At 37.2% G+C, this 12,097-nt stretch overlaps 1 protein-coding gene across 40 annotated transcripts in view; it reads right to left on the reverse strand.

Moving 5' to 3' along the window:
• The window catches only part of NRXN1 (neurexin 1), a 725,995-nt gene that overhangs the window by 422,062 nt on the left and 291,836 nt on the right, over positions 1–12,097 (reverse strand). For all 40 annotated transcript variants that reach the window (XR_014582544.1, XR_014582545.1, XM_083831654.1 and 37 more), the window contains one exon: positions 6,433–6,871. Coding sequence is in view for 38 of the 40 variants with exons in the window: in XM_083831654.1 (XP_083687780.1) it covers positions 6,433–6,871 (439 nt within the window). In the remaining 2 variants the exon portion in view is untranslated. The remainder of the gene's footprint in view (positions 1–6,432; positions 6,872–12,097) is intronic.

Consider the following 12,097-nt stretch of genomic DNA (forward strand, 5'->3'; position numbering starts at 1 on the left):
ATGAAAAGGGTTCAAAGGTTGAGATAAGGACAGGGAGATCACTCAGCAATTACTATCACAAGCAAAAGAGACTCAGCATAGGCAGACTAATATAATTTATTACCTATTACAAGCTAGAACACTGAGACCCTTTGCTCCTGCGTGGGCTCCTCTCCACGGGCTGCAGCTCCGGCCCGGGGCCTTCTCCTGCGTGGGCTCTCCATGGGCCGCAGCCTCCTCCAGGCCACATCCACCTGCTCCACCAGGGGCTCCTCCACGGGCTGCAGCATGGAGATCTGCTCCATGTGGGACCCATGGGCTGCAGGGGGACAGCCTGCTCCACCAGGGGCCTCTCCACAGGCCACAGGGGAACTTGTGCTGCGTGCCTGGAGCACCTCCTGCCCTCCTTCTACACTGACCTTGGGGCCTGCAGGGCTGCTTCTCACTCCTCACTCTCCCAGCTGCTTTTGTGTATCATACTGATCAATAAACATCGCTTACTGGCTCGGCTTTGGGCGGTGGTAGGTTCCTTTGGAGCCAACTGAAACAGGCCCTTATATAACATGGGGCACCTTCTGGGCTCTTCTCACTGAGGCCACCCCTGCAGACCCTACTACCAAAACTTTGCCACGTAAATTCAATACAAATGCCATTCCTCACCCTCAGCAAGTCTGCTGATTACACCAAGCTACGTGGTGTGGTTTACACGCTGGAGGGAAGGGATGCCATCCAGAGGTACCTAAACAAGCTTGAGAGGCGGGCCAGTGTGAACCTCATGAAGTTCAGCAAGGTAGGGGCAATCCCAAAGATGAATACAGGTTGGGTGGAGAATGAATTGAAAGCAGCTCTGAGGAGAAGGACCTGGAGGTGTTGGTTGATGAGAAGCTTAACATGAGCCTGCAATGTGCTCTTGAAGCCCAGAAAGCAATCCACATCCTGGACTACATCAAAAGAAACATGACCAGCAGGTCAAGGGAGGTGACTGTCCCCCTCTGCTTTGCTCTCACGAGACCTGGCCTGGAGTATTGCATTCAGCTCTGAGGCCCCCAGCACAAGAAGGACATGAACCCACTAGTGCGAGTCCAGAGGAGGGCCACAAAGATCATCAAACGGCTGGAGAAACTCTCCTATGAAGGCAGGCTGGGGAAGTTTGGGTTCTTCAGCCTGGAAAAGAGAAGTCTCTGGGGAGATCCCATTGCAGCCCTCCAGTACCCGTAGGGGGCCCAGAGAAAAGCACAAGAGCGTCCCCTTGTCAGGGATTGTATTGATAGGACAAGGAGTAATGGTTTTAAACTAAAAGGGAGTAGATTTAGATTAGATATAAGGAAGAAATTCTTTACTATGAGGCTGATGAGGCACTGGAACAGGTTGCTCAGAGAAGCTGTGGATGCAAGGATGATCAGAGGCCTCGAGAACCTCTCCTTTGAAGACAGGATGAGAAAGTGGGGGTGGTTGTGTCTGGAGAAGAGGCCTTATACCCTTATATTGACCTCCCAGTATCTAAAGAGGTCCTACAAGAAGGCTGGAGAGGGACCCTTTATCAAAGCATGTATTATTAGGACCTGGGGCAATGGCTTTAAACCAAAAGAAGGTAGATGTAGAATAGATATAAGGAAGAAATTCTTTACTAGGAGGGTGGTGAGGCACTGGTACAGGTTGCCCAGAGAATTCTTGGATATCCCATCCCTGGAAGTGTTCAAGGCCAGGTTGGATGGGGCTTTGAGCAACCTGATCTAGTGGAACGTGTCCCTGCCCATGGCAGGGGGTTGGAATTAGATGATCTCTAAGGTCCCTTCCTATCCAAACCATTCTATGATTATATGATTCTGTTAAACTGTAAATCTATGGTGAGGTGTAAGGAAGCCTATCATATCACTATACTAAAAGTATTGGTAAGGTTTACCTGAGTAAGGTGCAGATCAGCAGAGGACACTGCAGAAGACGGGAATGAAAATGGTCAGCAGCTATAGAACATGATATATAAGAACAGCAAGCGTCTGGGGTTTCTTGGTCTATAAAGAAAACTGAAGACTACCATGATAACAGCATTCAAATCCTAAAAAGTAGATCTAAGACATCAAATAAAATGTGTTTCCTGCCTGCTGTGAACAAGGAAATTATCCACAAATTGGCTTGTTTTACATATAGAAAGATTCAGCTTAGTAATGGATCGCATGGGGCAGTTGTGCAGTGTGCAGTGTTGGAGGTAACTGAACAAACATCTGTTAAGGCTGATGCCATTCCATCACTACTGTAGTTGGAGGCTTGAAATAGAGGACTTCTCAAGGCCACACCTTCTCAATTTTTCCTTGAGCTCAAAAATAAATGAAAAGCAGTAACAGGATCATTGGAACAATTTTCCTGAAAATGTAATGTAAACACAGTATCTCAAATATGTAAACTATTAACTTTTGTTGAAATAGGAACATGTACATCTGTCATTTCTGAGAATGCTGGAAAGATAGAAAGCAAGGAGCGCATAGATATGCATGTGTAAAAAAACTTTCAACAACACAGCATATAATATCTTCAGAGCACTACTTACAGAGATACTGATTATATCTAAGCTCTAATTACATACTCTAGAGATAACGTCTGGTATTTAAACTGAAACTCTAACTTCAGTTCAAAATTTCAGTGACTCCTTAACCCTTAAATGTTACTTACCTATGAATGCATTCTGATATATTCTGTTTTACACTGGCATACACCATTGGAGGTTGACCAGAAGAGTAAGTTTCCTTTCTGATTTCAATGTGTAATGATATCCAAGGATGAATGGCAGTGCAGTCAAAAAAATACTTGAAAGGTTATCCTTGAATATGGCAAAGTCTATCAAAATTTTAAATAATACTCAAACATCAGAAAACACTTACTAGCCTAACTCTACTCTGTCACAGAAAACAATGAGAGCAAAGACCTTTGCAACTGTTTCATGTTTTGTTTTTGTTTTTTCCTTTTACTGTCGAGTTAGCAGTACTGTTAACGACAGAAAAAAAAATCCCTTAGGTATGAGTTAATGAGCCTCTTCAATCATATTCATTATCTCAGCAATTTATTTTTTCATAAGTCTGGTATAAGGAACCAAAACATATTTCTAAATCATGTCTCACCAGTTCTGATCAGTTAAAAATGAGGATTCTAAGTACAGCTGCTACAGCTATTCTGATCTCTATGCTTACCTCATCTGGCCTATTTAGTTGTTCTTTGTGGACCCAAAACACTTGCTCTTGCTCATTAAAAAATGTTGAAAAAATCTAAGAAAAGAGTAAGGTATTCTGGGTACCCTTTACACATTATGTGCTAAAGCATAATGTAGTAGTTGTCATGAGGACTGTGACCACAGCATACTGCAAACAGTCAAGTCACAGCTTTGAAGGCACTGTCCTTCACAGGAATTCAGAATAGCCACGAATGCTGGAAGGGAAACCAGCTCACAGGACAGGAGGCAGCACTTGGTACCAGGTTGTGTCCTGTGATGTATACTTAGCCAAAAGGACATGGTGCTGGACAAGGTGTGTTCCCTTTCCTCTCTTGCATACCTAGCAAAACAGATGGACTTGCTTAATACTGGGAAGTAGGGGCTCAGGAGCTGCTGCTCACTGAAAATCAGCTTGTCATGTAAGGAAGCACTCAGAGAAAGTGTTACAGGCAGCATGGTGGGATTTTAGGGTGATAAACTTGTAGAAGATAGGAGGTTAAGATCTCCAACAGCAAATGAAATTGAAAGGCACCACCCCTTCCTCTTCCTTGTATCTCCCAAAATCTCAGGGCATCAGCAGAATTACTACTGAATAGTGCCTGGATGAGTACAAATAAAAAATGTGGTCTAAATAAATTTCATTCCTTACATTCCCTCTGCCCCAGCCCCCAACAAGGCCAGGACAAAGCCTGTACTTTAGAGCAGATACTCCCTGCGACTAAGAGTCCAGAAGAGAGCAAAGAATGAAAAATAAATTGAGTACTTGCTGATCCAGCTAATGCTAAAGTCAAGGAAATCAGCAAAGCTCCTTGAGAAATGTCACAGCTTTCGATTATCTGAGGGAGCCACTCTGCATTGGATTGAAGGGTAGGAGTAAAAGGCTGCAAAACCTTTTGGGGGGGGGACGGGGGAAGGAAAGGAGAGGGAGATTATTTGAGCTATTTATTCATCAACAGGAGAATCTCTTCATTTATATTTGAAAGGTTGGAAGTATTTTATCAGTAGCAACAAGAAAGCTTAGGAAAAGCCAAGGTTTTTTTATATAAGGTATATTCATTTATTTATACAAAAATTCAGATGATGAGCAACTGAAAAGTGATCGAATTCCTATGATTTCCCATATATTTGGTTTGGGCTAAAGAAAAGAAATGAAAAAGTTTCCTGGAATAGTAAGATGGGTTTTATTATTAATGGAAGAAAACGTATCAGACCAACATGCATAAGTCATGAAGAAATAATCTAAACATAACATCAGTATTTCCTGTTTCAATTTGAAAAAAATTGCAACATATACTTCATTTTATATTTTATTCATTAGGCATTCATTTTATTTGGTTAAATCTGATGGTTTAAGATACTACTCAGTCAGTATTTTCATCAAGAAAAACAACATTGCCACTGTTATGAGTAGTTGTCACACTGTAAACTATTACTGTATGTATTAAAATCACACAAATTTTTTTGACATCTGGTTCAGATTTCAGATAAAAATTCAGAACACCAATTCATATGCCCACATATCTATTTGCTATTTCTGGTAATAGTTTAATGTGTCAGTGCAAACAGGTGATATGGTGCTCTGCAAGAGTAACACAGTATATAAAGTTCAGCTGTTAATAGAATTATTTGTTCTTTTATGAAGATATTTGACTATTTATAATTCTACTTAGAAATAATATGCAATCCTTATCTTTAGGTGAACATTACTACCTAAAATTAGTACACATTCTTGCTGAAGTCCAACAACAGTTCTAAAGGTTTAAATAAAATACAACATAAACTCTCTTAATGGCAGTCATGAGCTGCAGTTTTTTGTGAAGCAAAAGTGCAGGACATATCTTCAAATGTAAACAATTGTTAAGCATTTATTTATTTTCTTCATAGTTGTGTTCACTTTGAGTGTAAGAATAAACTTTGCTTTCAGTAGAATCCAATTGGCAGATTATTACAGGATTTATGCCTCATGAATCACTGAAACAGCATTTAAGAAGGACTTCTGAAATGAAGATTGTAGTGTAAATAATATCACCACTGGAAGTTCAATCACAATTGAGGGTTTTGAGACTTTTTTTTTTTTAACTGAAGAAAAGCAAATACTTAACTGACCTATTGATATTGTAATCAAACATACTGTTTGAATTCTAAGCTGCAAAACTCAGGAATCAAATCATTATTTTTCACAATCTTAGAGCAGATGAATCAATTGAATTTGATCTGACTTTCACCATGGATTTGACTGAAATCTTCAGTTTAGACCTGCACTTACATTTGCTCAATCTGAAATCTGATTTGTGTATATTTAGAAAGTAAGTCATAAAACAATGATGGGGTGAAAAGTTTCAGAAAACAGTATAAATACAAGTCACGGAAAAGGAGTCAGCAGAAGGAAGGAAGTGGGGGAAAAACATGAAAGCCAGAAGAAGGGGGAAAAGTTTGCTTTCTCAACATGCAATTTCAGAATGTATATAAACTTCAGATTGGATATTAATTAGAAAATTCTTTGACAAACTAAATGACAGGCTCTGTACATCATTCCCTCCAGCACCCTGCTAAATTCTGGCATGAACTACAGGAAAGATACCACAGAATTGGTCTGTCCTCCGATTAATAGATATTGATGAAGTCAACTTATATATACTCAAGATCAGATGCAGCTGCAACACAAGAACAGTTTTACTAGTTAAATGCATTACATGCTATGACAGATTTTAGTAGCATCAGGAACAGGTTAGAAATTTATTTTATTTATACCATTTTCAGAGAGATCGTTCATCAACTGCTGTAAAATACGAATCATATTGACATAATTTCCATTTCTGCTGACGTGTTGTTAGCCACGCATTAGCATATCATTTAATTATGCTGAGGTCTGCTGACATGATTGCAAGGTCTGTGCTGTTTCTGTGGACAGACTACTCCCAGTGCTGGAGATTACTTACAGTTATTTTTCTTTTCCTTTATTTTTGTTCTTGAAATTTGCCACTTCAGCTATTTGATGTAAGTAAGCACAGAGGGAGATTACTGTTTGTTTTTGAAGTACACAACATACTTACTTGCAAGATTGAGTACCTGATTACCCAATAAATGTTAACATAAGATATTTTACTCTGAAAGTCGTTGTATTCTGGTATCTGACAGTAATGACTATTTTTCAGATAATGTGCAACTAATGGTGTTAATATCATATATACCCAATATTCTGTCAGATACAACATGAAAAAACATAGTTAATATTAAAACAGAAAACTTACCTGACCGTCCATCCCTTTGAAAGTCCACATGGTACCATTCACCATCATTCACCTTCTTCTGCAAGGCTTTTATTTTTATAGTACCTGAGCCCATGTCTAACAGCAGGTAGAGGTGACCATCAAGCATCTCAATGGCAAAAAAGTCAACCTTCACCATCTGTGGGTGTTTGGCATCTTTTTGGTGCCTTGGTTTTCCATGACTGAAAAGAATCAAACCATTTGGCTCAGTTGTACGGAAGTCAAATGATATTGAGCCTGTTTTCTTGGCATTCCACTTTGGCAAAGAGATGAAAGACTCTGGCGTTTCAAATGTGATTGGATCTAAGGTTGCAACATTCTCACATTTAAAGGCTACAACCCCATGAATCTTCATTTTAGGATCTCCTTGCTTGGCAAGTCGAGATAATTCCAACCTGACATCATTATTTTTATATACAACCTGCAAGCAAAGTAGAAACGTTACTAAGGGGACTTGAATTCTTTTACGAAACAAATATAATCCAAAAAGAGCAGATTATTTAAAGAAGAAGAATAATGGCATATGAATATGATAATTTACACATACAAAAAATAATAACTATAATTTATTGACTAATGATTTAATAATAGTTTTCATTAAACTGAACAAAGTTGTTCTAAAAATATCCTTAGAGTTAATTCAAACAGTCTGAAAGAATCGGTACATAATTCCTACTATCAATTGCAAATTAGCTTGTGTGGCCTTCATTGCTTAAAAGCTTTCTTTGCACAGTCATCCTACTACATTAGAGAAGGATTAGATTTCTTGTTCGTCTAACCCTTTGTCACTGTCTCAACTCTTCTGTTCATGTACAGAAAATGCACCAAGGTCAGATACTTTATAATTTAACATCTTTTCAGTTTGTCCTTGGGGCTGAGGAATAGTAGTATCCATGTTATTCATGAAGCCATAAAACAGAGACAATAGTATCATACAGATCAAAACAGACAAAAACCAGAACAATCTTTGTGCCAGTTCAATTGGACAAAAGATAAAACCACTTACATACTTTTCCTGACTGAAGAGTTTTATGATAAAAATGAAAGACAATATTAGTTTTAAATGCAATTGATCTCCACAACAAATGCTCTTGATTCAAATCACACATTTACTCTGTCCAGAGAAAGCTGACATGATATAATTGTTTCCCGGGGTTCTAGTCTTTATTAGTGTATTTTGAAATCGCCACTATTTCTGTGTTGTCAAGGATAAAAGGACTCCTTAAATGAAGGTCTTCAATAGCAAAAGTGTGCAAAAGTATTTTGTCATTTTTATTTGTTCAATAAATGATTTATGCTAAAATACCATTCAAGGGATGAATATGACACTGTAACATACATAAGCTGAAAATTTCTTCCATGTTTCTGTTTTCTGTTATGCCTTAATTAGCATGCAGTTTGGAGCAAGAGCAACAGCTCAGCAGATCAGAGCAGTCTGTGCTGAGAATTCTTCATCTACAGACCATATACCAGTCAAGACTGGATCACATCTGACCTCTCATCCAGTGTTTCAACTATACAATGTAGTCTGATGCTGACTGAAGGTCATTGGCTTAGACCTTATGTCCCTATTAGAGAGTGTTTGATGAATACTTAGGATAGAATGTTTGGATTCATTTCCTCTGAAACCTAGTCTGAACACAGATGAAACCCACAGAGCAAATGAAGCGGAAGTCATATAGTAAGGACAAGAGACAGGGGATGCATGGCAGAACTGTGCTAATGTTAGAAACAACCTAAGGTGGCATACCCCACAAGGAACAGTTGTTACTGAAAAATTCTCTTTGAAGATAATATAGTACTAAAAATGAGATTGATCATCATTAATTTTTTTTACTTTAAGAATTGATTTTTTTCAAATGTCAACCCAGCAAATTTCTACGTAAACCAATGCAGAATTAGAAATGTGTCCTAAAACACATTTGACGACTTTCTATGGCAAGAAAGTGGTGGGATTTTGCATAGCTTCCACTTCTTCCAAATGAGTTGCAAGGGGCAACCTAGAATAGACTGAAAAACATTAAAATGAGGCTGAAGGATATAGTAAAAAGAAGGAATAAATGGGCTTTTATTAGAACTAAATCATTGTGTTCACATTGAAAGTAATTAAGGCAATTAAGAACACAAGGAGAAAATGTTCTCTAATTGACAACCAAACAAAGGTAGGTACCAAGATAATACAAATAAACATAAAAAGAGAATTGCTTGTTTATGGACATAAATTCAAATTGTTTGATATTACTGAAAGCTGTTTGACTGCATAATAAAACTAGTAGTTAATATCTGTGTCAGAAAAGCTGAGCTGAAGAGAGAACTAAGCTTTACTTTATGTCTAAAATAGCTCTATAGGCTTTGAAATCACTTGCCAACTCAGAAACAATAATTTTGAACATAGTTTAAGGATCTGATGAATTAAGTGCAGACAGGAATACCGGAAATATTTTTTTTCAAGAACAGGTCACCAGATCTATAGGTATTTTAATACACATCTTACGGAGGAAAAATTGCTAGAGCACTTCAGTAAGAGGCCAATATTGGGAGTTTTATACTACCAACAGTAAAACATTCTTGGCATCCCAAAATATTGTATCATACAATTGCTTCCTTCCATATATGTCTCTTCCAATATGCAAGAACTGAAATTTATCTCAATTAAAATTTTTGTAGCTGCTGAAATGTGTATGATTACATCTTATTACATTCCTTGTGTGCAAACAGAATAAAGTCTAAATCTATATTTTAGTATGTTTATTTTCTTTTTAGGTCTTAGGATGTTTATGTTATTTTTGTCTCACAAATAGACAATTTGAAACTGAATTCTCATAGATAAGCAGTATTAAAACAGAAATATGAACCATAACTGAAAACTATAACTGAAAAGAACTGAACTGTTGACTGAATGCAGCTGGCATTTGGAAACCTGATTCCTGGTTTACTCCTCTCCCCACCTTCCTGTCCATGCAGGATGTACTCACTCATCAGTGAAGCACGGCAAAAAGGAAAAAAAAAAAAAAAGAAAAAAAAAAAAAGAAAGAAAAAGCAGTATGTTCACAAAAAGGAGTAGTCATTAAATGTGGAGAAAAGAACAGTAAAGAATAATTATGAGGCTAGTATCTGCTTTATAACTCATGCAGGTATATGCTTCAGAACTCATAGCCTCTAGGGTACAAGTAAATTCAATTTGTAAACTCTTATTTTATCACTCCTCATTTCTTATTTTCAAGGGATTTATTTATTTGTTTTCCTTCAGGGTACATAAGGATAAACATGTTTCTGATATTATCCATTGCTAACTCCACACAAGATAACCTTCACATTTTTTAATTTTAACTCAGTATATTCTCCCTCAAATAGATATAAGGATCCACAATTAATCAAGTGAAGGTAATTCACTTGGATAGAAAGGAGAAATATCTTTGAGTCACATTCACCTTCACTCCTGCACAACCTACCACTCAGTATCTTTGCAGTCTCTATGAGCTTTACTAGCATCTACAGGGCTGGCCCTAGTAAATAGCTTGCTTGCTCTCATGCTCTCTCTCATTCCCAAGCAAAACCAATATAATTTTCCTGTGCATGAAACTGCAGGCCCTGAGGGAATTGTATTGTGCTATTAAGAGCACCTCAAATTTGCCTTTCATTCACTGTATTCATTCCTCTAAATATTAAGTAAGAGTGAAGACACCAGTCTTTAAAATATATAATAACCTAATTCCTGGAAACTGCAAAAGGTCACCTAAACTCCCAAGATAAAAAAAGCAGTTAGTGATTCCCCTTGTTACTTGCAACATAAAAATCCAAAGTAAGGGATAAAATTCTTTTCCAGGAGAGAAAAGGCATACCTATATATAGCAATTTACATCAAGATATGCTATATATAGGTATGCCTATATAGGCCTATTTGCTACCATCTAAGCCAACCACCTGCCAGGTGGTGGCCATATGATAGTGCTGAGTTTGAACAAATAAATCCAGCTAAGAGACAGCAAATAGTAACTTAAGTTCAGCATTCTCCTTAACGTGGCTTTTTGTCATCTTGGCACACAAGCAGAACTAATTTATGTTTCCCAAAGGTATATCATGTAAATAATTTATTGAGAGCCAGGACCCTCATAGGCAATGGACTCTACAGAAAAAAAAGAACTCACTACATATCTTGCCAGTGGTCATGGTGCCTTCAATAACAACAAAAATCTAGTATAGCGCCAATAATAATATATTGATAAGTTGGTAACCTATAAATGTATGAAGGACTTTGAGAAAAGGTGAAGGAGAAAACAAGGAATGTACTTTTGGTATTAGAGATGTATACTAAACACACAACAGGTCGACTATCAGATTAAAACAGCTCATATAATAAAAACACTAGTATGAACAAAACCTTAACGGTTCTTTCTACTTTCCTAACCATATTGCATGAAGTTTAAAACCAGGAAAAAAATACAAAAGCATTCAACACCATTTTCAATTCAATGTCCAGCCCTTTCCACATGAAAGATTTCTTTTGTATTCCATACTTCAAATATTATCAGTGAAGAAATAAATACTATCTGTAAAATAAATATTTCAGAAGACTGACCACTGTGTTAGCAACAAGCTTCCAATCACTGTGATTAAATGCCTTTAAATTACAATGAAACACTTTTTCTTCCCCCAAATTACTTTATTATGACAACAAAACAGTATCCCTAAGGAGCTAATCACATTGTCTAACATGTAGCAACTAGGTTTCCTCTAGAATCAAAGATAAAACAGGAGTTCAGAGCACCTACATTTGGATCTTGCTCTGAAGAGCCTATTTACCTAAGTGGGAGGTGAGGAAAAATAATTTTCTAAATGCGATTTGAATGAATCCAGGCTCTGTTTAAAAGAAAAAATAAAATGCAATATAGATGTATTTATGTTACCATAAAGCAATACTTTCATATTTTCATGAAACCTGTATCACTGGGTTCATTACTGCAACTTCAGTGCTAACAATGGAAATTAATTCTCTAAAATGGAGATCTGTACAATCCAAAATGGCTCAGGTAGGTGCTGCTAACCTACAATTTTATGCTGCACACTGTAGTCAGTAGGAGATAACTTACTGATGTCAGAAACTGTAGCAATGGGATTACAGTAAGTGAAGCCTGAGGCAATTTTATTAGCTTGTTTTAGCAGTCACTAGAATCTCAATACTCATTGAGAGCTACCTTGTGCATACAGTGTTATATTCTTCAGAATTCCAAATGCAAAACTGACTGTTGAGAGTTGTCATGTATTTTTCTGGAATTCAATAAGTGGTTTTGAACTAATCCATGAATGTCAAGTCTCAGAGGAGACTTGCCATTTTGTTAATATGCCTGAAATAACTTCCAAGCTCCAAAATAATTATGTTAAGCAATACAATAAACTACAGATTATTTATGGAAAAAAAGGAGCCCCAGTTCAAAGTTTTGCAATGGGTTGCATTTCTGAACATAATATGAATGAAATCAGCTATTCAACCTATAGGTTTAAGCAACTTTATAAACAGGCTTTGTTTTCTGAAATAGAAAAAAGATTAGCAGATAGAATGAAAGCTACGAGGAAATAATTCATTTATCCTCAGATGAAATGTTTTTTCTTTTTCTGAGGTGGATACGTATGTATGATGGTGGTGGTG

Source organism: Anser anser, assembly GCF_964211835.1.
Source record: "Anser anser genome assembly, chromosome: 3".
Lineage (NCBI taxonomy): Eukaryota > Metazoa > Chordata > Aves > Anseriformes > Anatidae > Anser > Anser anser.